The sequence below is a fragment of the Curcuma longa genome, chromosome 9 (genome assembly GCF_044706935.1).
Source record: "Curcuma longa cultivar G26 ecotype Majalengka, Jawa Barat chromosome 9, ITB_CL_G26_1.1, whole genome shotgun sequence".
Classification (NCBI taxonomy): Eukaryota; Viridiplantae; Streptophyta; class Magnoliopsida; order Zingiberales; family Zingiberaceae; genus Curcuma; species Curcuma longa.
The window spans coordinates 10,948,860-10,976,177 of NC_133869.1; the positions used below are offsets into that span (position 1 = coordinate 10,948,860).

The 27,318-nt window shown below is 36.3% G+C and overlaps 2 protein-coding genes across 4 annotated transcripts in view; one reads left to right on the plus strand and one right to left on the minus strand.

Annotated features, from left to right (window-relative positions):
* Positions 1-3,255: 3,255 nt before the first annotated feature.
* Positions 3,256-4,240, plus strand: LOC141834333 (acyl-acyl carrier protein thioesterase TE3, chloroplastic-like). Its single transcript, XM_074721710.1, has 5 exons — positions 3,256-3,470; positions 3,542-3,642; positions 3,731-3,840; positions 3,996-4,091; positions 4,193-4,240. Exons 1-5 carry the CDS (start codon positions 3,256-3,258, stop codon positions 4,238-4,240), a joined length of 570 nt encoding a protein of 189 aa, XP_074577811.1.
* A 353-nt stretch (positions 4,241-4,593) lies between these two features.
* The window catches only part of LOC141834681 (uncharacterized), a 34,883-nt gene continuing 12,158 nt past the window's right edge, over positions 4,594-27,318 (minus strand). For 2 of the 3 annotated variants that reach the window (XM_074722017.1, XM_074722016.1), the window contains exons 19-51: positions 27,145-27,253; positions 26,921-27,067; positions 25,033-25,080; positions 24,808-24,936; positions 24,469-24,705; positions 24,225-24,377; positions 23,695-23,780; positions 23,501-23,606; positions 23,323-23,418; positions 22,926-23,078; positions 21,872-22,054; positions 21,552-21,790; positions 21,352-21,472; positions 21,153-21,275; positions 19,286-19,330; positions 19,099-19,176; positions 18,911-19,027; positions 18,261-18,387; positions 17,183-17,286; positions 16,982-17,107; positions 16,783-16,869; positions 15,055-15,201; positions 14,879-14,980; positions 14,705-14,752; positions 14,467-14,610; positions 14,313-14,374; positions 8,152-8,305; positions 7,884-8,075; positions 7,671-7,775; positions 7,368-7,499; positions 6,248-6,487; positions 5,079-5,183; positions 4,594-4,977 (exon numbers count right to left, since the gene is read on the minus strand). In XM_074722017.1, coding sequence (XP_074578118.1) covers positions 4,843-4,977; positions 5,079-5,183; positions 6,248-6,487; positions 7,368-7,499; positions 7,671-7,775; positions 7,884-8,075; positions 8,152-8,305; positions 14,313-14,374; positions 14,467-14,610; positions 14,705-14,752; positions 14,879-14,980; positions 15,055-15,201; positions 16,783-16,869; positions 16,982-17,107; positions 17,183-17,286; positions 18,261-18,387; positions 18,911-19,027; positions 19,099-19,176; positions 19,286-19,330; positions 21,153-21,275; positions 21,352-21,472; positions 21,552-21,790; positions 21,872-22,054; positions 22,926-23,078; positions 23,323-23,418; positions 23,501-23,606; positions 23,695-23,780; positions 24,225-24,377; positions 24,469-24,705; positions 24,808-24,936; positions 25,033-25,080; positions 26,921-27,067; positions 27,145-27,253 — 4,180 coding nt within the window. In that variant the 3' untranslated portion in view covers positions 4,594-4,842. The remainder of the gene's footprint in view (positions 4,978-5,078; positions 5,184-6,247; positions 6,488-7,367; positions 7,500-7,670; positions 7,776-7,883; positions 8,076-8,151; positions 8,306-14,312; positions 14,375-14,466; positions 14,611-14,704; positions 14,753-14,878; positions 14,981-15,054; positions 15,202-16,782; positions 16,870-16,981; positions 17,108-17,182; positions 17,287-18,260; positions 18,388-18,910; positions 19,028-19,098; positions 19,177-19,285; positions 19,331-21,152; positions 21,276-21,351; positions 21,473-21,551; positions 21,791-21,871; positions 22,055-22,925; positions 23,079-23,322; positions 23,419-23,500; positions 23,607-23,694; positions 23,781-24,224; positions 24,378-24,468; positions 24,706-24,807; positions 24,937-25,032; positions 25,081-26,920; positions 27,068-27,144; positions 27,254-27,318) is intronic. The other variant, XM_074722018.1, reaches the window with a different exon arrangement.

A 27,318-nucleotide genomic window follows, 5' to 3' on the forward strand; every position in this document is an offset into this window, starting at 1 on the left:
TCTGTGGATGTGGCGTACAAACTTTATTTAAGGTTTTCATATTAACAAGAATTGTTTTGTCATTAGGGGTGTTAGCACTAGTCGATATCTTAACTGTGCCATCTAAATTATGTTTAAAATTTTCAGCAAGATTGGTCAATTGCCATGCCTTTATGCATACTCATTGTTGGCAAAATTGGCTAATATTGATGTGGATCACCTGAGGTGAATCAGTATCGTCAAATGTTGATCAATTCTTTTTGTAAATTCAACATTCATAGATTCATGAGAATTGCAAGAAAAACTAGAGACTCAAAAAAAATAAGCTATGAATTAGTTAGACTTCATTGAGAATTCTTACAAGCAGAAAATATCATCACTGCTAATATTGTGCAAACAAACACCTCTTTTTTGGATATGCTCCTCCCCAAAACGCCTCTTTTTTCTTTGTAGATATCGTTCAATCAGAAGCAGCTGCTTGAATTTGATATGCATCTTCTTCTCAAACCTCAATTTCTTGATTTCTTTTCAGTTATGAAATTTACAAAATCTCCAAACATTTTTGCATTACCTCTTATTACAAAGATTCAACTCTACCTCATGAAGTTGACTGAAGATTGCATGGTCGTAACATATCAAACAAATCAGCAAGCTGGAAAAAAGATGAGCATTCCAATCCATTCCATTCATTTAGGTTCAAGAACAAAGAAAGTGGTGATTGATTTAATCCATTTCACCTCTACATCAATAGCAGAGAGAAAACTAGTGACCAAGCTATCTAACAAAAACTGGTAGGTTTTCCTCTAAGTGAGCACAAGTCAGCAATTCTAAGCAACACCGGCAGTGTCGTCGTCTTCATGCTTGTTCTAATTGGCATCTGTACCAGCAACAGCATCGTATCAGGATTTCTTCGAGCCAAGCTTGATGGCTGCATCACTGGCAGCTTCTTCTTGGGAGAGAGTCTCTTGGCCTCTTCACTTGTGTAATGGAAACCCTAGCCGAGGTTGGAGCTTCGGCAGAAAAGGATCGGAAGCAGGGGAGTGGCAGAGGAAACCCTAATCTCGCCTTGGACCTTCGACAGAAAAGCTTCGACTGACAGGGATGTGGAATATCTTCGGCAGAAAAGAATCGGAAGCGAGGCAGGCGCTCACGCGCGGGATGTGGAATTTCTTCGCTAAAGTCACTGACGTGGAAAAGCCAACGCACTGTGAGCTTCGTCGGAGCTTCGGCAGAAGAGGGCCGGATGCACTGTGAGCTTCGTCGGGAGCTTCGGCAGAAGAGGGCTTCTCGAGCAGCGTTGGTCTCTTCGAACAGTGACGGCGAGCTTCGTCGAGGAAGAAGAGGCCGGAAGCTTCGGCTTTGTCGAGGAAGAAGAGGGTCGGGAGCAGCTTCGGCGAGCAGCGCGAGGAGAGGCGGGAGCAGCTTCGGCGAGCAGCGGCGGAGGAGAGGCGCGCGGAGAGAAACCCTAGCGCCGCTGCGAAGAGGAGAGTTTTGGGGAGCAGATTCGGCGAGCAGCGCGGAGGAGAGGCGGGAGCAACGGTGGAGGAGAGGCGCGCGGAGAGAATCGAAGAGGGGAGATTCGGCGAGCAGCGGCGGAGGAGAGGCGCGCGGAGAGAACCCTAGCTGCGGGAGTTTTGGGTGCGGATCGAGGCTTCGCAGCGGAGGAGCTTTTCTCATGTGCGGACGACGCGGCGAAGGAATTTCCACGTGGAAAAGCCACGTCAGCCGGTGCTCAGGGGTGCGCAAGAAGCGGTGCTCAGGATAGTAAAATAAGTTATTAAAAAACACAATCTTCCATGTTTACCTAAAGTGAATGTCAGGTAATAAAAGAACATGGTGTGGTTATTTCCAGCAAAACGAAAGTTATACCGAGCTCAAATATGTTCATGACCAATAGCACTGAGTGTAAAGATCATACCTTTTGATCTTTCTCAGTTACAAGATCAGAAATTACAGGATGGCTAAGGAACTGCATGTAAAGAACAATTGACCAGGTTAATTCAAAAATGGATTACTTTCAGTTTTAATAGATTGAACACAGCATACTGCAAAAAAAAACCTTCTGGAATAGATTGAACAGAGGCAAAGGGATCACTTTCGATTCAAAAATGGATCACTTTCAAAAAAAAAGAAGAAGCAAAGGGAATACAGCATACTGCAGTTAACCAAAAATTTGGAATAGATTGAACAGAGGGCGAGGCGAACTAACCCGAGCGAGAAAACCTTCTAGAGCAAAGGGCGCGGCGCCGAGCAAAGGGAGAAGAGTGCGTGACTGGCGGCGAGCAGAGGGCGCGGCGGAGAGAAGAGTGCGTGGCAAGCAGAGGGGAGAAGACCAGAGGGAGAAGTGAGGAAGAAGAGTGCGAGGGGGAAGCGGAATCGCAAGAAGAGGTTCGGGTGCTTGGGTTAGGGTTTTACGTCTGTTTTGTCAGTGGCGGGAGAAATATTTGGGCTTTTTTTTTTTGCTGCGTGGCGAAGGAGAAGCGGACGAAGCGAGAAAAGGAATCCACGTCAGTAGGAGCGGACGAGGAGCGGATGAAGCGGAGCGCAGGATAGAAATTATATATATATATATATACGAAATTGATCAGCCGCGCACCGTCCCTACGCGATCCCGTCCGCACCTTCTCCTACCCACGCCCACTGCCGCCGCGATTTCATCGCCGTCCGGCCATCTCCGACCGCCGGACCAGGCCCGATCGACGCGCCACTCGTCGGCGTGTCGATCGGGCCTGGTCCGGCGGCCGGAGATGGCCGGACGGCAGCGAATTTGGCCGGAAACCGAGACCACAGTGACTGGCGCCGTTTCCGGCCAAATCGCGGCCGGAATCCGGCCAAATTCCGGCCGGAGACCGGCCGGGGAAGGACCGCCCGGCGCCGGCGGTCCTTCCCCGGCCGGTCTCCGGCTATATATATATATATATATATATATATATATAGCTTAAACACATATATATTTTAGAGTTTTTTTATAGAAAATTTCTATATATTTAAAGTCATATAGTTTGAATATTTACAAATAATCTCAATCACTGTCCGAGAGCTCTCCAATTGTCCCGACAATTAATAGCCTTCGGCTCAAATCATTCTTTCCAAAAATTAGAAGAAATTAAAAATTAAAAAAAAAAACAATTAGTAAGTTGTTAGGGATCTCCGCCGTGTAATTCAAAGTAATGATTCACGATACGAGAACTTGTATATAAAAAACAAACCATCCAAATTAAAGCAAAGCAAAATAATTGTAGCACCCACTAAGAATTTGTAGCACATCGATCATCGATGGCGGCACATTTCCTCCTACTCCACGGCCTCAAGAACTCTTTCCTTCCGCATTCATCCTCATCCTCGATTAACTGCCTCCCCCCGAGAGCTTCTACTTCTTCGCACGGACAATGTCTAATATCGAAAAACAAGCCTTCTATGATGGTTTCTTGTTTGACGAAGAGAAACATTCGGAAGAGCACCAAGGCATTCGCTTCCATCCCTGACTTGAGGTTTGATCGATATGTGTATATATGTTCATAATTTAACATCATCATCTTTAACTTTATCTATTTGTTCGTAGCACGGACAAATATTTTGAGGTCGAGCTCAAAGTCAGAGACTACGAACTCGATCAATTTGGATACGTTAACAATACGGTGTATGCCAACTATTGCCAACACGGTAAATTTCCTAACTTAACGAAGCTCATCATAACATATATATGTATGTATATATGTATGTACGTATGTATCGATTCGTGTTGGGGCAGCTCAACACGAGTTGCTGGGATCCCTAGGAATCAATGCAGATGCAGTAGCTCGAACTGGGAATTCTTTCGCAATAACTGAGATGAACCTCAAGTACATCGCTCCATTAAGAGTATGTGCATAACTATTTTCGTACAAATTATGCTATGAATTTAGTAGATAAACGAAACAAGAGAAAGACTATTCTAAATTATTATAAATAAATAAATAAATAAATTGACATGTAGATTGATTAATAAAAGATTTTTTTTCCCTGAGCGATATCAGAGCCATGATAAATTTGTTGTGAGAGTGAAGCTCACAGGGATATCGACTACACGAATGCTGACGGAGCAATCCATCTATAAATTGCCAGATCTTGAGGTACGCGATGAACCAATTTAATTTTGTAAGCTTTTGCAGCTATTTGCATTAGTTTTTTGATAGTTCTTTTGTGTTTGATTGATCGATCGATCATTTTTCAGCTGATAGTGAAAGGAGTTACGACTACTTGTTTGCCTCAACAAAAGTAATAGACCGATTCGTGTGCCGAGCCAGATTTCATCAAAGTTTCTAAAGTTTTTCTCGATGGAGACTTCGAAGTAACGATACGATAAGTGGCAAATGCTTGTACGTGTTTTGTACTTAGCCACAGTATGCTTGCTTATTATGGTGCTCTAGTCCAGGGACTTGATCCACATTTTATTATCAGTAATTCAAATTTCGACCATAAATATTATTATTTATATGGGCCTCAAACAATAGTTTTGATTTTATTATTCTACACAAGGATATCAAAATAAAAAAAATCGGATACACAACATCTGTCAATATAAAATCCCGAGAAAAAAATCTTTTATACACAATCCAATCCTGCTCATTGCCAGAGATCATTTCCGAGATCTCCAAATCATACAACTTTATCGTTGTGTCAAAATTGATATCAAAATGTTGGAAAATTTTGTACTAATATTAGGTAATAGAAGGGGGAGGAGGGTACAAGAAGCTATACAAATGAATCTCATAATGAACCAGAAACCCATATTGTTGGTGATATTTCTTGGATGTTTCGTCAAGTCTCCATGGCTATCTAATTCATATGAACAATTTTAAATGTAGATCAATGACCGCCATCTCAGATACTACCCGATACCATTGAATCATTCATAGCTTTGGGGCCGACACAGGTCCTTGACACGGATTCAAACAACTTTTCAATCTCTGGAGTGCATCTTGTGAATGAACAATTCCAAAAGTCATAGCGCTGGTTCTGAATGTATTGCATATAGGCAAGAATTAGTATATATATACGTGCTGAGATTGCTACGAGGGTAACCTAACAGAATCGAACTGTAAAAAAATAATAAATACCCTGATCAGTTCGATGAAAGTGATGAGTAAGCCCCAGGGATGGGGACGATTAACAATCATTCGCTCCAACAGCACTTGAGTTATCTGCTCCTGTATGCTGCTGTTCTGCAATTATATGGGGAAAGAGCTATCATACCTAGGTAAAGCCTATCAAAAAGTGCTTCGAAAAGCATTACAGCAATAAGGAATATTAAGGTACTACCTGGTTCATAAAAAGTAGATTGATCTTGTGTGATAGTGGTGAATTGGTAATAAGCTGTAAGATAGTGGAATCTAACTAAAACATTTTTTCAAGTAATTACTAACATTTAAGATTTATCATAGCTAGTACTTTCTTGTTTTGGTACGTGAAACATCACGGGTTGTTGATGATGATGATTATAATGCTTTAAAAAACATTGTTACTACTCGACTTAGGTACAATGGATCTCTGACAAAATAGAGAAATTTAAAATCCCCCTTCCCACATGTTTGTGTTATCACAATAGCAACACAATTTTCTTTTTCAAGTCGCATTGAAGTGTTTGAACTGTCCCTAGTGGTGTTAATGCTTTTGTAGTTTCGACATTCTCTTATCCTCTGTTCGCCTCAAAATTTTGCTATCTGCCTACTACTTAGGCTTTTACTGGTAGAAGTGTTAGAAAGGCTATCATTGGCTAAATTTTGCATGAAATGTTGTGTATTGAACTTTTCCGAGGTATCAATAAACATGAAATTTTAAAGTGTTATTTGGAAGTCACTATATGGCTTTTTCTAGTGCTCATATTCTGTACACCTTGAGAATGCTTAATCTGCTTTACAATATTAGAGGTCGCTTACACCGAGGGAAGAATAAGAGGTGAGAGGGGTAAGAGGAAAGGAGGGAAAATAATAAAAAGGTAATGCAGCTCTCTTTTTTTGCTTGATGGAAAGGAAGTAAGAAAATGGTGCCAGATTTCAATCAGTCACTACTTAGGATGCAAAAGGAACAATTCCTTCCTTCCTTTTCTCTTAATGAAGTAATCAAATCCCTTAATCTTTACTGGTAGTCCTATTTGAAATGCTAATTTCATCAGAAGTTAACAAGAAACAAAGAAATGGTTTATCAAGTAAACATATGAAACAATAAGAGTAATAGAAGTCCATTAAACTATTAAGAAGAAAAGAAAATAAAATAGCAAAAGCCTAACCTGTTTAGACTCCGCGAATAAGTACAGCAGGACAAAAGAAAAGTAATGTGTGTGGTTGTTAGGGTATCGCAGTTGATTAGCGATTGCATTTAGTAAGAGGTAACGTCCTTCTGAGTCCAGGTTATTTACTAAACTCTGAAAGATTTCCCTAGGCGTGTTAACTAGGTAAAGATCCAATGGACCATTGTGATTCACTTGTTGGACGGATGCAGTAGACTTGTTCTGCAGTAATTGTGTAGCCTGCACCACAAATTAAAAAAAAAAAGATATTCATAAAGATAAAGCAAAACATGCACACACAGTCCGACCCATCGAAATTTAAAAGGAGCACAAGTACAAATTAAACACACAAAATAACTCGTGACCAAGAGTTTTCTTTACAAACTGATCCTTCTTCTGCACACCAAATTTTGATAAGAATCACATGGGATGAGTAATTAACTTATAGGAATAAACTACAGATGAAGATGCCTAACATAGTGTGTTCAGTTTAAGCAAATATAATACATCAATAAAATGAGAAGGCGAAGGATCATTTAGTAGATTGATATACTGCGTAGAGGATTGCAATTTAGATGTTGTCAATAAAAATTATTAGACACCCGATTCAGCTTATTAAGATCCAAGTACAAAAGCCTTCATAAAACGAGGTAATTTAACCATGTATATTCTCCTAATATACATTATTAACACATGTTGAAAAGACAGCTAAAGTAATTTATAGGATCCATATTTTTAAAAAAAGAATTTTTAGCAAGATTAGACAGAAAGAACCAAGATAAAGTGTTTTTTACTACTTGCATATATGTAGTTTACACATAAGTCCTTAAATTTATTAATACTCCCTGATTTTATCAATAACAGAAATGGCTCGGATAAGATAGTTAACTAGAGTACATGTTGTTTAAACTATAATGTTTTATTTAAACTAATATTATCTCCAACTTTATCACACATGGATACATACTTGGAAACCATTGAAAGCAAATCCAACCAATGGAAGAGACAGATTTGCAGGGGAGAAGATAATTTATGATATATTTTCAAGAATTAAATAATGGCACAAATACCCTAGGCGTCAAGTATTACTTGAACTACAAGTATGCAAAGAAACAGTTACCTGCATCCCTATGTAAAGAACAAGTGAGTTGATCAAAGGTACATCATAACGAGTCCCAGCCAGGTTTGCTTCACTTTGAGAAAGAAGCAATTTCGGAATCAGTTGGCTTATGAACGAGGATACTTCAGATGTCTGCAGCATTACATGAATAGGAGGGAAGACCAATCATACTCTCTACTAACACACCAACTTATCAATGTCACAAACTAGTATGTTAAAAAAGGAACAACTATAATGACGTTATGAAGAACATAGATCATAATTTAGTAATTAGCATAAGAATAAACCAGTTTAACCCACTACCTTAAGGTGCTCATCAATATCAGCTTTGATTTGTTTTGCTTTTAAAATACTATCTACATCAGAGAGAATACGAGGGGGTTGGCTAATTTCTGGAAGCAGATCGATCTGCAGAAACAAAACAAAAGGCATGCAGGTTATGCAATTTCTTTATTCTCTCCCGCTGTGGACCAAGGTATTTGCAAAAATGATGGCAACATTTCATATAACAACCACCTTTAAGTTGGGAGTTGATGGATCAGGAAGCCGCATATTTCGTGGGAAAGCGCTTAGAATGACATTTCGCATTTGGATGCAACTTGAAGGAATCACATCACAGAAACTAAAGTGATAATCACAGAGAAAGTCAGGAAAATCATGGAGCAGAACAAGAAGCACTCTAAGAGTCCCTTTATATAAAAGTTGCACCTGCAATAATACCAACACAATGATATGAGTTATGTTGTTGCTTTCAAACATAAATAAAGAAAACAAACAAACAAACCGGTTCTGAAAGTTCAACGTTTCTTAAATATGGCTCCATGAACTTGAGGAGATCAACAAGCAAGCGCTGGAAGAATGGCCAGCCCTTGGGACCATTGCACGTGAGCAATTTTGGCATGAAGCTTCTGTGACTCACCAACTCAAGCCATGCAAAGCTAAAAGTGCATGCATCAGAGGAGGAATATAATGATTAAATAATTGAATTATTAATTTGACCAGCTCAATTTATGTAAAGGATGGGAATTGCATACGTGGATGAAAAAAAAGAGACTTTCAAACATTTCCATTTACTAATAAGATAAAATGGATTCAAAAGTAACAAAATAAGAATATTTCAGAAAAAAATACTATGCATAAGTCTAAATTGATGTATATCTGTCTTTTGCAACTTGTTGCATCAACATTATTTCCAAAAGCAATTCAATGGAGTATGGGTATCAAATTTAATATTATATACGTATTATCTGATTATATTAGTTAATATATTATCTGGTTATATTAGTTAATAGTTGTCAAGTAGTCTAATTATAATTTCCTTAGTTGGATTATTTCCTTAGAAAGATTCCTAGTTTGTATATAAATAGACCTCTTATGTAAAGGGTGGTGTATTGAGAGGAATAAGATTTCTTTTGGTATTTTTCATTCAACATGGTATCAGAGCGTTAGGTTTTCCTCTCCCCATTTTTTTCCCTTCCTCTCCTTCCGACGCTTCGTTCGTGTGAATGAATCACGTCCGTTGGCTTTGACGTGATTCGGGATCGGATCGAGGCTCTGCTAGAGTTGGAGGTTGCATTTATCCCTTCCGGCGACCGACAACAGACCAAAAGAAATCCGACAGCTTCACATGGAAAGAAAAAGGGGGGGCACTCGACTTAGGATTTACCCTCTCCTCCGACGAACGACGCGCGCGATTTGGGAGGCCAGAGATCGTTCACCGATGTTATCAGCACAGTTCACCGTCGCCGTCGTCCATTCCGTCTGCGCGACTGCCATTGCCATACGGGCGCCGCACTAGCTATGGATTCTTCTTTTCCTTCCGCTTTCCCTCTCATTTCCTGTATCGATGAAATGACGCGAATGCGGATCAGAAACGCGAGTACAGACGTCGCCGAACCCTAGCACGAGCTCCTCTCTGGTGGCCTGGTGACCTCCCGTCTCGCTCCCTCTGCGACTCCTATTCTTTCCTTGGCCGCATTGTGTCCTCTTGGCACAGGAATGACGTGCAACCTCCCAATCGATGGAGTCGACAGTGGTGTTCGGTGGAGAATCGGTCAGGTCTGCTGTCTAACCTCCCAATCTTTGATGAATCTGGTATTAATCTCGGCGCTATATTAGTTTGGTATTTCTTTCGCACGTGGATTTGTCTGCACTTCAGATTCTTCTTTTATTTGATTTTCTTTAGGATAAAAATATAATTGAAAATAAACCTTCTATATGACGGAAGTTGTGCCTGTGATGTCTAAAATCATAGATTATAAGTTAAATAGTTTAAACTATTTGGATTGGAGTAAAACTGTTCGCCTTTACCTATGAAGTATTGACAAAGATGGACATTTTACTGATGACCCTCCTCAAGATGATTCGAGGCAAACATGGCTGAGAGAGGATGCTCGCTTATTTCTTCAAATGCAAAATTATATTGATAGTGAGGTAATTAGTTTAATTAATCACTGTGAATTTGTTAAAGAATTGATGAATTATCTAAAATTTTTGTATTCTGGAAAAGGGAATATCTCCTGTATGTATGAGGTTTGTAAAGCTTTTTACCGTGTAGAAAAGCAAGATCAACCACTGGCTAATTATTTTATGACATTCAAGAAGACATATGAGGAACTTAATATGTTGCTGCCCTTTAGCCCTGATGTGAAGGTTCAACAACGCCAAAGAGAGCAGATGGTGATCATGAGCTTCCTTGCTGGCTTATCTCTTGACTTTGAATCTGCCAAATCACAAATTCTCTTTGGTTCTGAAGTCTCCTTACAAGATATATTCAGTGGCATTCTCTGTACAGAAAATACTACTCCTATTCCACTTAGTAGTGCTTTGGTGAGTCGCAATATTAATTATGTGCCTAAAAAATCAACTATTTACAATGGAAACAAAAGAGAAGGCTCACAAGACATTGAAACTCGAATGTCAAATTCTAATGGTACTATATGCAACTATTGTCGTAAGCCGGGCCATATAAAATTCGAGTGCAGAAAGCTTCAATATAAAAATCAGCAAAAACACTTGGCTCATATTGCATCCACTAATGATATCCCTGAGAAATCAATTCTTATCTCTGCAGATGAATTTGTCAAGTTCTCTCAATATCAGGAATCACTCAAATCTGCATCTTCCTCTGTCACTGCATTGTTGATTCAAGTAACCACAGCACATGCCTTGCTTCCTCATCCTCTAAATGGGTCATTGACTCTAGGGTCACGGATCATATGGCAGGTAATTCTAGTCTTTTTCTACTTTTTCACTCCAATCTAACACTATGATTGTTACTTTAGCTAATGGGTCTACTTGTGTTGTCGGTCTGACACTATCAATCCTACTCCTTTGCTTTCTTTATCCTCTGTCTTACATTTACCTAATTTATCTTTTAATTTACTCTATGTTAGTCAATTAACTCGTAATCTTAACTGTTACCTCTCATTTTTTCCCAATCATTGTTTATTTCGGGATCTTTTGACGAAGAAGATTATTAGTAAAGGACATGAGTTTGGAGGTCTCTACATTCTTGATCCATTTGTCCCAAGATCCCTTGCTTGCTCGAGTGTAACTTCTCCTTTCGAGGCTCATTGTAGATTAGGTCATCCATCTCTTCCTTTGCTTAAGCAGCTTTGTCCATAATATAGTAGGGTGTCTTCTTTAAATTGTGAGTTATGTCAGTTTGCAAAGCATCACCGTCTTAGTTCGAGTCCAAGAATAAAAAAACGCACTTTTAGTCCTTTTGAGTTAGTTCACTCTGATATTTAGGATCCTTGTCTTATTTTGTCTAAATCTGATTTTAGGTATTTTGTCACTTTTGTGAATGATTATTCTCGTGTAACCTGGTTATATTTAATAAAAAATCATTCTGAATTATTTTCTCTATTTTGTGCATTTTGTGCCGAGATTAAAACTCAATTCAATATGTTCATCCGTACTTTACGAAGTGATAATGCTAGAGAATATACGTCTAGTCTATTTCACTCTTACATGACTCAGAATGGTATGCTTCATGAAACCTCATGTGTTGATACTCCATCCCAAAATATTATAGCTGAGCGTAAGAACAGACATCTTCTTGAGACTGCAAAGGCCCTTTTATTTCAAATGAATATTCTCAAATCTTTTTGGGCAAATATAGTTTCTACAACATGTTTTCTTATTAACCGCATGTCATCATCTGTTCTTCATGGTGAGATCCCTTACAAAGTTCTATTTCCAAATAAGTCATTTCCTGTTAATCCATCCCTCATGTGTTGATACTCCATCCCAAAATGTTGTGGCTGAGCGTCAGAACAGATATCTTCTTGAGACTGCAAGGGCCCTTTTATTTCAAATGAATGTTCCCAAATCTTTTTGGACAAATGTAGTTTCTACAACATGTTTTCTTATTAACTGTATGTCATCATCTGTTCTTCATGGTGAGATCTCTTACAAAGTTCTGTTTCCAAAAAAGTCGTTTCCTGTTAATCCTAGGATATTTGGTAGCACTTGTTTTGTTCGGGGTGTTTGTCCACATGTCACTAAATTAGATCCCAAATCTTTGAAGTGTATCTTTCTTAGTTATTCTCGTCTTAAAAAAGGTTATAAGTGTTATTGTCCCAGTATTAATAAATATCTTGTCTCGATTGATGTCACATTCATGGAAGACAAACCTTATTTCTCATCCTCACTTAGCCCGACTTCTCAAAAGGAAGATGATTTATTGGTAAATTCTATCACACCATCCGCACATATTTCAGAATCGGCTCCTGACAAACCTCCTATTATTCAAGTATACTCCAGGCGTCAACCTCTTGATTATGTCCTACATCTACTACTTCGTCATCAGATCCACCTCCGAGTGATGATCTTCTTATTGCGTTACGTAAAGGTAAACGTCTGTGCACTTATCCTATTTCTTCTTTTGTTTCCTATAACGGCTTGACGTTTTCTTCTTGCTCTTTTATTGCTTCACTTGATTCTATTTCTATTCCTAAAACTGTCCATGAGGTCATATCTCATCCTGGTTGGAAAGAGACAATGATAGAGGAAATGAAAGCTTTGGATGATAATGACATTTGGGACTTGTTTGATCTACCTTTAAGCAAACAGGCTATTGAATGCAAATGGATATTCACAGTTAAAGTCAATCCGGATGGATCAGTTGCTAGACTAAAAGCCCGTCTTGTTGCTAAGGGCTATGCTCAGATATATGGTATGAATTATTCTAATACTTTTTCTCCTGTTACAAAATTGACATTGGTTCGATTATTTATTTCACTGGCTGCTACTCATCATTGGCCTTTACATCAACTTGATATCAAAAATATTTTTCTTTATGGTGATCTTCAGGAGGAGATGTATATGAAGCAACCTCCTGGTTTTATTGCTCAGGAGGAGATAGGGCGAGTGTGTTGCCTTAGAAAATCTTTGTATGGTTTGAAACAGAGCCCTCATCCTTGGTTTGGAAGTTTAGTCAAGTTATTGAAAAATTTGGTATGGTGAAATGCACGTCTGATCATTATGTATTCTACATGCGGTCAAAAGTTGGTGTCATTCTGTTGGTTGTGTATATGGATGATATTGTTATCACTGGAAGTGATACTAAGGGAAAGTCTTTCATTCTTACTCAGTTTCATATAAAAGACTTACGGGTGCTAAAGTATTTCTTAGGCATTGAAGTTATAAGAAGCAAGAAAGGTATATTTCTATCTCAAAAAAAATATATTCTCGACGAGACGGGCAAATTAGAGACAAAGCCTTGTAGTACTCCAATAACTCAAAACATGCACCTTACAGAAGATGGAGAACTATTTGAAAATCCTAAGAGATATCGAAGGTTGGTTGGGAAGTTTATCTTACTGTGACTCGTCCAGATATTGCATATTCGGTTAGTGTTGTTAGACAGTTTATGGCATCTCCAACAGTTAATCATTGGACAACGTTAGAGCAGATTTTATGTTATTTGAAGGGAGCACCCGGACGGAGTATCGTATATAAAAATCATAGGTACACTCATATTGAAGGTTTTTCAGATGCAGATTGGGTAGGTTCTAAAATGGATAGAAGATCAACTTCAAGTTATTGTATTTTTGTTGGAGAAAATTTAATTTCATGGAAAAGTAAAAAGTAAAATGTTGTATCACGATCCAGTGCAGAATCAAAATATAGGGATATGACACAGTCTGTATGTGAGATAATGTGGATATATTAGCTATTAACTGAAGCAGGACTTAAAATTTCAGTACCAGCAAAACTATGATGTGATAATCAAGCCGCTATTTACATTGCATCAAATCCTGTGTTTCATAAGCAAATTAAGCACATTGAAATTGATTGTCATTTTGTTCGTGAAAAAATTCAACAAGGCTTGATCACTACAAGATACATAAAAACTAGAGAGTAACTTAGGGGCATCTTTACAAAAGCATTAAATGGGGTTCGAGTTGATTATCTTTGTAACAAGATGGGCTTGATTAATATTTATGCTCGAACTTGAGGGAGAGTATTATCTGGTCATATTAGTTAATATATTATTTGATTATATTAGTTAATATATATTCTTAATTAGGTAGTTGCTAATTAGTTTAATTATAGTTTCCTTAACTTTCCTTATAAAAATTCCTAGTTTGTATATAAATAGACCTCTTATGTAAAGGGTGGTGTATTGAGAGGAATAAGATTTCTTTTGGTATTTTTCATTCAACAATATGCAATATAAGCCACCACCAAAATCTTGCATTTGCATCTATATGCATGCTCTACCACCAATCTAGTAAGAGAAGTATCTCTAGCTTAATATCAGACCAGATCAAGGGTGTCTAGATTCCCTAGCAATTGCCATTAGATTGAGCATGAAGCTGAGGTGATAACACATTGATTCTTGCATCCAAATGTTTGGTGATGTTGAACTATCAAGGGCTAGAGAATTACATTTCCAAATATTTGATTAATGATAAGAAATAATAAGTAACACACCTCCAACCAGGAACTTTTAAGGGCTGCAATGCATGGAAAGCATTTGCAAAAGATGTCAACACCTGCAGTTATACCTCTATATGAGATAAACCAAGATGTAGGGCGACAAACTCAAAATAAAAAGTTGAAAGTACATTAACATAAAAGCATGAACCTGAAAGTTAACACTATCAACTGTGTCGGGGGTAATTAGATCCAAAAGCCAACTGATAAACAATCTGAAATATGGTCTTGGGTTGAAGGAAATTTTTTTCTCTTCTGCATCCTTTTGGATGGTTCTTACAGTAACAGATAAAATCTGTCCACAAAATAAGTTTTGACAAACTAGTTAACATAAACACCTTGTTAAACGTGGAACAAAGAGCAAGATAAACTGAAGTGTTGAAATTAACCTTTGGAAGCAGAAGAGATTTAGTTGATCCCGGATCCATAGAACAGTACTAAATTTTGAAAAAAAAAAAAATCATCATTTTCCATACAATACTAGTATAAGAAAAGCAATTGCATGATTAAACATGCTGAAGCAGAAGCAAATGAGACAACAATTTACCAGCAAGTGAACATACCTTTAACACAAGAACCACAAACTTTGCATATGAATCAATTGAGAAAAAAGATAGCAGCTGTGTTTGTTCATGCACAACTTTACAATAAGTGACAGCTAATTCCTGAAATATGTTGTGGCAATTAGCAAGGAAAACAACATATGCTAGAAGACAACTGATGGAAATACTTGTACTACCGTGAACACAAGGAAAAAACGGTCTGTGATATCATCACCCTTTAGCAAACCATTCTGTTGCAGCTGGGAAACATAATGACTGTAGGTTGATTCATTTGTTGTGGGTAGTTCACAAATCCGGCACCAATCAGCAAAGTAGGTAGCAATCTGCAATGTATTCAAAAGAATTTCAGAAACAACAAGATACTATAACGGAAGCATCCAGAGACAAAAATGATAAATCTAACAAGTAGTACCTAGAATTGATAATATAAAAAATTAGTACAGTTTGGACCAAAGTATCCATATGAATTCTTAAAGAATTAATATAAAAACTTTAAATGTCTGTTCGGGTGCAGATTTTGTTCCCGTGACAGAACTATACTGCAATGCTGACTGATATTAAAACACAAAATGGATCAGCTCTAATCTGATCATAATGGCTTAGGTTTGAGGAATAATTAGTTTATATTTTCTTCTAGGCACAATCTTTTGCTCATTAATCACCCACACCCAGAACTCTCTTAAAAAATATATATATCTCCCTATAATTTGTTTCAATAAGGTTATAATTTTGAACTTTCATGGTTTCATGTTATTGTCAATCCTACCAAATTGCTACAATCTTTTGATAAATATTCAGTAAATATTATTGTCAATTGCTGTTAAATTTGTTGTTGAAGCTTGTATAGAGATTACAAAACAAAGGTAATACTAGCTTAACTGAGTTTGTAATTGATGCCAACAAACTTATATTTACTTAGTCTTTGACTTAACAATGTTTCGTATTCAATTTTACTGAGAATTTTCTCATCATGAAATAGCTTCAAACAAAATGAAATTCAAACCATGAGATTATGTTCTTGTCATAATTTCTATAACTAAAATAGCATGCAAGTTATAAGTGCTTAGGATAATAATCCATCAATCTCTTTCCAAAATGTTAATCTTGTTTTATCTCTGTCTCATCATATTGAACTTTACATCACCAGCATCAAACCAGTTTGCCTATTGAACTTTGTGCCTCCAATAATCAAGCCTCCAATCACTCAAATGTCGGTGTATTGCAGCAGAAGAAGAAAAAAATTCTAGGTATCACCACCAAGATTTATTTGTAAGAATGATCTCAATGTATAAAACCTGATACGGCTAGAGATTTAAATATCTAATTAGTGTGTCCCTGACTAAAGAAAACATGTAAGCATCAAGACAATAAACAATGAGTCAAAAATTAAATAGGAGCATATTTAGAAATTAACTGGCAAGATAATGAAAACAGTGCTGCCAGATCCAAAAATTATAAGGTGCATCAACTGAAACAATTTTAACTAAACTCAGTGGATAAGCTGGGCAATGAAAGAAGCAAGGATGCTGCCAAAGAGAGATGGAATAGATAAAGAAGCAAGGTGAAAGAGACAAAATCATTGCAAATGCTGCCAAACATATCATGTCGCTTTACTGTAAGAGAAATCTGAGAGAGAATAAGAGATCAAGTATACACAGGGTCAAAGAAGAAGCAAGAAAAGGGCAATCGACATAGATGGGACAGAGGAAAAAGGAAACTGATAGATGCATATGTAATTATTGTGATCATGCAAGTCAACCGGTAAACGGCCAAGGTCTATGAACATAAGAAGCACCCTCTGGAGGGCATTTAACTTTAATCTTCACTAGCTAACCAGAAAGATTCAATCTAACAAAAACACAATACTGTAAGCATAAAAATGAAACAAGAATATGATTGAATACCTGCTCATAGAAACCAGCAGGATCAGCAGGTGATGGGTCATTAGAATCAAGCTCCTCCCTGTTTGTCAAGGAAACTCCAGAAAGACCCTGCTAAAACAAACGCTCAGGATGTTGAATGCTGCATATGATGCAAATTAATACACTGCTCAAAATGAGAGCATCAGAACCACACTTGATGTCTTAATTCATGGAGAAATACCTTCTTATCCTTGAATTGCCTGATCTTCTCTTCTTTGTTCAAAGATAAAGAAGGAGAAATAACATTACTCTTAGCAATCTCAACTAATTGTTGCAATGATTCTAGTGACCCAGGCTTCATAGCCAACTGCAAATGCGTAAATAATATAATGAGAAGTTCCTAAATAATTGTTGGGGAAAATGGTCAGAAGAAAAATAAAACCTTTGACAAAGCTTCAATGAGACTATATAGCTCTGACATGCTCACACCAGATTCCTGAAAAGCCAAAGTTTGCACAAGGGATATGGCAAACTCAGTTGCAGGCTCTGTGAATGAACAAAATGCTTTAGTCCCCAGCATTCAAAGTAATAAGAGGCTTTGAGAAGCCAGTATCAAATTGCCAAAGGCACTAACTAGGCACTTGACTGAGAAAGGAAGACAAATTTTCCAATCCACCAAGTTTGTGTTTCATTCCGAATAATGAGTAAGCTGATAAATACCCAGATAACTAAATGCAAAATTAAAAAGAAATAACTTTTTAAATGGGTCCTTTAAGTTGAAAGATTCAAAAGATATGCATTATCCTCTGTGCTAAAACTGTAAGAAGTGACAACAAGTTGCATTTGAATTCCTATAAAAACTATAAAGTTGAGAGAAAAAATATATAAATCAGAAAGATTATGAAACTTACTTTCTTAGTTTCACTCAAATTCAAACGTATTGTATGAATATGTTCAAAAAACAATTAGGAATCCAGCACATCACTTAAAATAAATGGATGAGAATGAAAAAAGAAAGACAAAAAATTATGCATCGGCTATAATAGCATGTAATAAGCTTTCCTGATGGACACAAAGGAATAAAAAAGAATTACAGAAATGAGAAAAAAAAATCAGAGTCAGCTGTTCAAAAAAGTCAGTGAGTAAATAAAAAGGTGGGATAAGGGGAGATGATGACAAGACTTTATGCAAAAAAATTTAGGGAAACAGAGAGAGAGAGAGAGAGAGAGATCAAAGCAATAACAATATATATATATATATATATGCAGTAATAGAATTGGCAGCACCAAGAGCTTGAGAAGGTACTTAAAAATTTTGTTTCTTTTAATTAGACTCAAGAAGCATGATTCAATTTATGACCCCAATTCATGAGACAACAAAAATCTCCTTGGAGTACCATAAAACAAACTCGTCCATTATGAACATATCACAACAAAATTCAGTGCTCAGTCATAGGCATCACCAGTAGCAAAGAAGTTATCCAACATCAAAATGAAATACTAGTTTTTTATTTGACATACTATTCTTTCCCCCGCCTATAAGTTTAGCCAAATGTACATCGTACTCAGCAAGGTTGAGCAACTCAGAACGAATAAGTCCCACAGTTATCTCTTTGTTGAATTTCCGTTCCTCATCAGAGTAAATTACCTGGAAAAAAAAATTTATAGTGATGAAAGCTAAGTGCAATAGTACTCCAAATTTTAAATTATTCGATTCCAATCGAATATAAATGAGAAAATAAAAGAGAATATGGCAGCCGCCTTAGTAAATAATTAACTATATTGTCAAATTGGCAGCAGTATTAATACAATATTTCAATGAAAGAAACTAGATACCAGAACAATCTTTAAAGATACTGTTATTGTATCAAATCATATGAATCACACTGTTAGATCCCAAGATCCATGACAACACAAACAGCACCATAGCAATTAAGAAAACTTGGAAATTAAAGTTTTGCATAAAAGGTCCTTCTAGCTTACCAAAAAAAAAAAGTGCCATTGATTATGCATAAAAAGCAATGCATGTAACAGTAAATGGTAGATGAAATATCATAATAATACTATGTTCAAAACCCAATATCAAATAAGATAAGGCTAATTAAGAATCAAATTGATCTTGAAATTAGAAATGATTAAATCCTCCAACAGAGAGAACAGTAGCCACGTACCCAGCTTGTCAATTCTTTGACAACAAGTTTGCAAACATCTCGTATGGCTGCTAGAATTGCTAGATGGGAAGCAATATGGAGAGTGTTTGATGCATTTTCATACAAGCTCTTGAAAACCTGAATTATCATGATATGAAATGTTACTATACTATAAATTCTTGCAAACTACTTGCGTGCAATAAATGAACCTTTTGGGCTATAGCTAATGAGGCTTCATCTCTAATTTCACATTTCAAGATGATTTCTGGCACTTCAGCAACCACTCCCTATATACAATCATGAAATAAATTGTTGCATATAGTGAAAAATTATGTAGGAAGGGAAAAAAAAAAGAATTAACATGTGGAGATGACAAAGAATAGAGCCAAAACTAACTTGAATTTCCGTGTCTCCAGCATCTGCAGCAATCATCGCTTCCAACTGAAAGGATGTGTGAGTAAAATAAATCATAATGGAAAAAAATTATTAATTGAAGCTTTGGAAAAGTCTTGAATAAGCTCTAACTCAAACATGATGATGACAATAAAAAAGTTGACAATGCTAAAATTCTAGAGCAAGTTCAAGGGTAAAAAGCAAATCTGAAGCCAAGGTTAAAGAGAAACTAAGCCGGCATTTGTTTAGGAAATCTTTTTCAATCATTTACCAAAAGAAAAGGAAAATTAAGATAGATATAAAATTGCAAAGTAATTATCTATTTAGCATCTTACATTAATACAGGTTAATGGCCAATCAACAAACCCTAAGTATCAGTCTTCACACCAGTAACATAACAAAGTTTGCCTTTCCATTTAAATATGAAAAAAACAAGCATACAAGAAAGGTTTTATATTGGAAAATTGAAATTTCCAATTGTCCATTTCCATTTAAATATGAAAAAAAACATTTGTGCTAAATGATTGATTTCATTAAAAAAACATGATTCGAAATCTTATTAGAGGTTATCCTAAAAGTGTGAACTGTGACATTCACTATAATCACTTGGAAAACATAGTTCCACACTGTAGAAAAATTTCCAATGAAACATTAAAGCAGATAGGAATAAAATTAAAGAAAAACTTGAGATTGGCAGTGTGCAACAAATTTCAAATATGATTTTATTGTTTGAAAATTTTGAGTCAAATGGTGTTTCATTTTTGGTAATAAACAGAAAATAATTATAATCCCAATTAGAGTTTACTCTTTTTTCTATTCAGAAAATTTATATCCATGTTTGTTTTGGACAAGACCCTAATCATAAGGATGAAGTACCAAACTTTTGGGCTTTGAGTAGTAACGAAGAAATTAAGTCTTTTTGACAAGCACCACAAGACTAAGGACACCACGTGATATGTGAAAACACACTAGCTTCTTCTACACATGCAAAATGTGGAAGCAAGTCATGTAAAATAGTGATCAACAAGTAGAGCTACATGAACGTAGTTTCCACACAATCCCTTTTTATTATTCAAGCCAAAATCGTAGCCTGAATTCAAGCCCCTACACAGTAATCTAGGTAAATCAAAATTTTCTTCCAGTTACCTAAAGTTATTCAGCTCTTATAGGGATGGGTTCATAAAAGGACAAGAAGATTTTCCCATTAGTCGCACATGACATTCTTAGTTGACCATAACTTTACGATCTCTCTGTCACTACTACTACTGACAAGAAAAGTACTCTTTTAAGCACAGTGGTGAAAATGTCAGGTAGTACACAGCAAAGCTTTGGGAATCCATGTAGGAGTCATTTAGTCTCAAATTGTAGGAGTCATTTGAAAAGGACCTTCCCTCTGGTCAGGAAGATTTTAGTTGAGTTCCAGAACAAATCATTTGAAAATTTAGAGTCAATTTTTATTGTCTCTTTTGTTAATAATTAGGAAACAATTATAATCCCAATCAAAGTCTACCATATTTTCTCTATTTAAAATATTTATTTCTAGCCAATCCCACTTAGTGGGATAAAGGCTTGGTCGTTATTGTTGTTAAAATATTTGTTTTCATGTCTACTGGGAATTGAATCTGTAAAGGATGTCGTCCAAAGTTGTATAATTTTAATCTAGGAACTAATAACAACTTTCAACGTCTTTATTTATCCCAAAGTTTGCCTTTGTTAGGTTTGTTTTCTTGTTCATTTGCTGTACTACATCAAATATTAAATGGAATCTAGTAGATCACTCAACCTGTACGTAATTAACGAACATTTTGAGAGAATCATTTTCAATAGACATACTGCATTAGTATATGACCATGGGTAAAATCAAATGAACCTTTTGAGCAACTTGCAGGTATTTCTCCAAAGCCTCCCCAGTGCTCAGCAATGATTCAGGTAAAACAGCTCCTAGATGGTCCATACCAGGTGAAGGAGATGGTGCTGAGACATTTGTTGAATCCTGATACAAAAAGAAAAGAACATACAATGAGTGTATTTAAATTCAGAGAAATACTAAAATAGGTTTGAACACCGACTTTGGTTGCCACTGCTGGATCAACCATGTGTAGATCAGCAGAAGTAACAGAAGCTACCATAGAACTAACTTCACCCCCATGTTGCGTGAGATTATCATCAGCACCATAAGTTAGGGAGACACTACAAGAAAATTAAAGAGTTATCACAACAATTTGACGGTCGGCTTACTAACTGTAAAATAAAACACTATTTAATATACCTAGGAAGTTGTGCCAAACCACGATCTGACTCTTCCAAGGTAAGGTCCAAGGGTTGTGTCATGCTGACAGGAGCTACTTGTGAAGTGACATAGACATTGGGACTAATGCTACCAGAACTTGCACCATACACACGTGACAGAGAAGAATTACCCACAGAACTGCCTACACCAGAAAGGCCAAGAGACGAAGCAGTTGAATTCTGACCAGATTGATTTTGCCAAATATTCTTGATAAAATCCTACAAGGAAATGGGGGGAAAATTTAGAAGCCGAGAAAAAAACTATTAACCACGCAAACATTAGGGGTTTTGTTTTTTTACATCATAGACTCGCTGTTGTGCAATGGAAAGGCGGCCAGGTTTTGGACGAAGTGCCTCTGGGATTCGTGAAAGTGGCCCTTGTGCATAAGAAACAGTATCAAAATATGCAGATCCAGATGCTTCCCTCTGTTTCCTCATGGCAGCAAATGCAGGGGCCATCTCTCCATCAATCAATTCAACAGCCTAACAAAAGACAATTCCATAGCAAAAAGATGTTCTAATAGATGTAGCTTGTAAGAAGACATAATAACACGGTGATTATTAGGAAACAACAGCAAAATCATAGCTAAAAAACCTTTACGCATCTCATAAATATTTAGGTCAAATAAGTATGGTTAATATTCACCTTAGTAGTCATGCTTCTACAACAAAGATACAATTAATATATTTTAACATCTTAAATCTGGCAATATAAAGATCCATTTGCAGATTAAGATGCCAATATCCCACCATTCATAATTTATATCAAGTGAAAAGACCATATTAAGAAATGGTGTTCCGCCTGATAAGAGAACCAATAGAAATTTGCAGAAACAAAGAGTTTAGTTGATGAAAAACTACAAGTCTAACTCAACAGATTCAGTATTCTACTAATTTATTCAGACATAAAATTGTGCCTATATCCAATACTTCAATCACAAAATCTATTCTGAAAACCAGAGTTTGTTTAACCTAAATAATCATGTAAAATTAGCCTAGGATGGCAGGTATTGAGCTCTAGTCAATTTTCAGCCAAGATTAATTACAGAAAATTATCAAATGACTGAAAGCTCCACTGCAGTTCATCCACCTTCATTTAGTTTTGAGAGATTATACTAATAAAGTCAAAATATGTTTAGGCCCAAATTTTGTTTTCGGCTATTACTTAACAGAAATGCATTTAGTCAAACTAAAGGGAATTACAGTATCACAGGTGATAAACATTTCCGTACATTACTGGGATATAATAACTAGGATGAATACAGAAATGAAGATGTGCAGAAAAAACAGGTGCACTGCACATCTAAAAAATGACATAATATCTATATAAAAAGGAAGAAGAGCAATTGTGTACCTTCTCTGATGCTACATTCTCAATTACAGCGCAACCAAGATCAAGATGATCAGTTGTGAGGATCTGAACTATTTGCTCAACATGATCATTTGCCACATTCAAAACTTGAAGAAGACCTCTTAAATTGCTTGAAAGGGCTACACGAAGAGGTTCCTGGTGATCCAACAATTATAAAACCCAATTAATATTTATGCAAAAATTAGGCACACATAATATCAAATTCTAGAAACCAGACATATAGACAACCCTGAGCAACACTACAAATCTATCAGTGTATCCTACAAATCAAATCAATCCTCCAAGACAATATACAAATGCAATCAAGAAAAGAAAGCTAGGTAGAAAACATGCTCTGGAGATGTAAGATTCATAAACCTAACAATAAAAAAATAGGAACCTTGCATGTCACATGAGCCAAGCTTCCAGCTAGAGTTCCAACCATTAGATGGGCAGAACGAGATATGACACCATCATCAGTTTCCATGGAATAATCCTAGAAGAACAAGAACATGGAATTGCAAAAGTGTGAGAGAAAAATGCTTAGAGCATTAAATTTACTGAAGAAAAACAGTAACCTTCAAAACAAGTTCCTTCGTTGTCCTACTAGCAATTGTAACACTTCGTTGAATAACAGGAGATACAATTTCTCGTATGGCCCTATCCATTGCCAGTTGAATTATTCTGATATAACAAAAAATTATTACAAGGCGTAATATCATAAATGTGAATGGATTATTAAAATGATAATTAAACAAATAGAAGCAAATACCTGTGGAACTGCATGTTTGACCCCATAGAACTAAGCTTTGGATTAATATTAATATATGACTCAGAATTTGGAATTATTGTCAAAAGCTGCAAAGACAAATCAATTACATATAAGCATATGATGCATAAATTGTAATATAACAATATGTCACAAGTAATTGATTAATACAAGAACTGACTCATGACTTAAATTTCTAAATCAACTTAAACAGTTGTTTTCAGAATCAACTATGAACAAAATTTTATGTAAATAAAAAGGTTAATTATCCATGCAATCTCAAATAATTATACAAGTAACATGGTTTGCTAATTAAGTATTAATGTTCCCACTTCAAAAATGAATATTCACTTTTGTATGAAACATACTAGATGGAGAACCCTATCAAGTCCTGAATATATTACATTAGACCATCAAGTAAGAACAAGTGTTACAGTTTGACATAAGAACATTTCTGAACCACATTTCTAACAGTTACAATAATCGGTGTCTCAAATTTTTGTTTTAAGCCGAAAATGGATGAAAATAATAACCTCATTAAGAGAAAAAGGTGAAGGAGAAGGTGATGGGGATGGTGTAACTTGAGTCAATCCCTGAACGGATGAAACTAGTTCGGGTCCGTTTACAATTCCAATTTTGTCTTCTTCCAAAATGGAACCTGAAGTGATATGCGGTGCAGAAGTATACTGCACCATAATAACAGCACAAAAGTAAAAAAAGGTTAGGAGAAAAATATAGAAAAATCATCAATGAGGAAAGGGAAAAATGACTAATTACTTGAGCCATTGCATTTGGATGGCTTCCAGGATCAGACGAACTTTTGACTTCAGTTTGCAATTCTACATGACTTGATGGAGGCAATAATCCTGAATTAATTTCGACAAGTGGTGGATGAGCTGCAGTTATGTCCTTATTCGAAAAATCTGGATTACCCTCTACTTCACGAATCTTGTCTATCAAAAGAGTTGTTGGTTTAACTTCTTTCATATCTACACTAAGATTCTTAAACAAAACCTGCAACACAAGAACAAGGTTGAGAATAGCTCCATAAGCCTAAAAATCTCTTACATAGCTCCTAAAGTAAAGCTAGACAGCAAAAACAAAAGTGGTTATTACCTCTATATCAAATTTCAGGTTCATTTTGAGGTTTGGAAGATTATAGATCTCACTAAGCAAACTTAGAATCCCCATAGTCCAAGGGTTGGGAGGTTGATAAGCTAAACTGGAATGGCATGGCTCCAAAATCTAAAATAGATTACAAATATATTACATGCCCCAAATAATAGAGAGAGAGAGAGAGAGAACAATTTGCTAAGCAACTAAAACCTAAAAGGAAACTACCTTTGAGGTAAATGGGATTACAGCAATCATCAGACCTTTCTCATAAGCCTAGCAAAAGAATCAATTTATTTTCAGTGAGGAATTTAAGATAACCAAGGAAAAATAAAATTAAAAAAAAACCTCAGTTTTATAAAAAGCAAAAAAAGTGCTGCCTGCTAAAGTAAAATAATAACAAGACAATTGGTAATTTTTTTCAAGAAATGATGAAAATAATACATAATGGATAATGATTTCAGTGATGGTCATTGTATAACAGGCCTACACTCTCTAACAACTTTAGATGACAAGTCCCAGTGAATACAACAAATCCCCAGTGTGAATTAACTCTTTAATACATTGCTATTGAGCTATCAAACAACTTCAAGGAATATAAACAAAAAATTTAGCTTGACATCAAATGTTAATTTGTTTATTAAATTTTGCCCAACATACCAAGAGACAACAAGCTAAAAATTAGATTAATCTCTCGATTTACCTGTCACATATACACTAGTACAAAAACAATAAAATAAAATAAAACATTAACTAGTAAAAATTCTCCAAACAAGAAGAAAGCCAAAACAAGTGTGAAGAGAGAAAACTAACTTAAATGTAGCCTAGGTGAATCCACTTCAATAAGAAGATTATGCGACCTAGAAAAATCCACTACTAGACCAATATTATGTCTTATGATACACTTCCCCCATCACTCGGACCAGTATTCACTTCACTATCAACAAAGTAAAATAAAATAAAATGAAACTCCCAGCTAAGGCCACTTTAGGGTAGCTTGGCAAGATGGCTTCAAGCAGGTGGTATAATAACAAAAACTAGACTGATCAAAACAGAATCAACAGCCATCATGAGTAAACTGCTAATAGTATATTTGCAATGACCATTAATTTACATGGAACATCATAAACTTGCCTTTTATTACCACTAGCAGTGGAATAAGGCAACAACAATGATCACTAAAATATGAAAAATAACTTTGTCCAGTGTTCGCTTGGCAATTTAAAATTAGAATAATAAAGTTAGAGGTAGTAGCCTTGCTAGCTTAGACAATTGCACTACTCAGCTTTATTAAAAGTAGTACAGAAATAATTGCTATGTTTCTTGCATTTATCCCAAACCATACTAAGTATTTGATATTTATTACATTAATTTAGCAATTAACATAGTTTTATCTTAACTGATTTATCATGTCCAGTTTGCTCCAGAGTGGCAGCAATACTAATTCCGTGAGAGAGACCATGTAGATAAGTTGACTTGGACCATGGCCTGGATTGTCATTCACAGGTCACTGCCACCCAATTGCTCCATGTGATCGCTCACTGCCTGCACCATCACTCATTCAATCACTCACCAGCCAATTGCTCATGGTATGCACCACCACTCGCCCACTCAATCACCCAATGCCAGCACCATCACAGGTCACTGCCACCCAATTGCTCCATGTGATCGCTCACTGCCTGCACCATCACTCATTCAATCACTCACCAGCCAATTGCTCATGGTCTGCACCACCACTCGCCCACTCAATCACCCAATGCCAGCACCATCACTCACTTGCCCTCCACCCGCAAGGTAATCGAAGGTGTGAAAGTAAGGAAGAAGGATAGTGATGCATTTTTGTGCATTTTTACCCAATTTTGGGTGGAGCGTTTGGAGCCAAACAAGAATTTGCAGAAGGGGTTTTGAACCCCTTTCAGTTTCTGCCCAGGAAAATGAAGGTGAAGGTCAATCCCATCACGGGTGCTATGCCTTTCTGTGGAATCTGGAAGGAGATTCTTTCCACAGTAAAGAGAATCTTAATCTCTCTTGTAATATCAAAAATCCACCAAAGATGGATTTAGTTAAATTAATATTACCAATAGTATAGCAAACTTAAAACTGTAAATGGGAATACCTCTATAATCAAAGCTTTGGGATCAATTTCTTTTGCACGCAATGCTTGATTCCTACCAATGGTAAATTTCCCAAGCCAACTACCAAGATTTTTAAGAAGTGATCGTTCTTCAGAACTGGATTTAATAAGATCAGATCTTAGCAACACCTAAACAAAGAAGAGGTCAGAAAAAGGAAGATAAATTAGCATTAGTAAAACAATTTGAGATGAGCAATAAGGCCAACCTTGCAGTTCTCATAGGTAGCTTTCACTATCTCCTTATTTAAGGCTTTTGAGTTAACTTTGTCCAGGAATTTTAGGTACAAGTCGTGAAAATTTGGTTCAATGCTTGCCCTACAAGAGAGACCATTAATGGGAATACAGGTAAACTTCATATCAAAATCAAAGTAATGGAATAG

Excerpts from the sequence above, each read along its gene's own strand:
- LOC141834333 (XM_074721710.1), top strand. The coding sequence starts at position 3,256 with ATGGCGGCACATTTCCTCCTACTCCACGGCCTCAAGAACTCTTTCCTT. Across the intron at positions 3,471-3,541 it reads GCTTCCATCCCTGACTTGAG|CACGGACAAATATTTTGAGG; the intron begins GTTTGATCGATA and ends ATTTGTTCGTAG. Across the intron at positions 3,643-3,730 it reads TGCCAACTATTGCCAACACG|CTCAACACGAGTTGCTGGGA; the intron begins GTAAATTTCCTA and ends GTGTTGGGGCAG.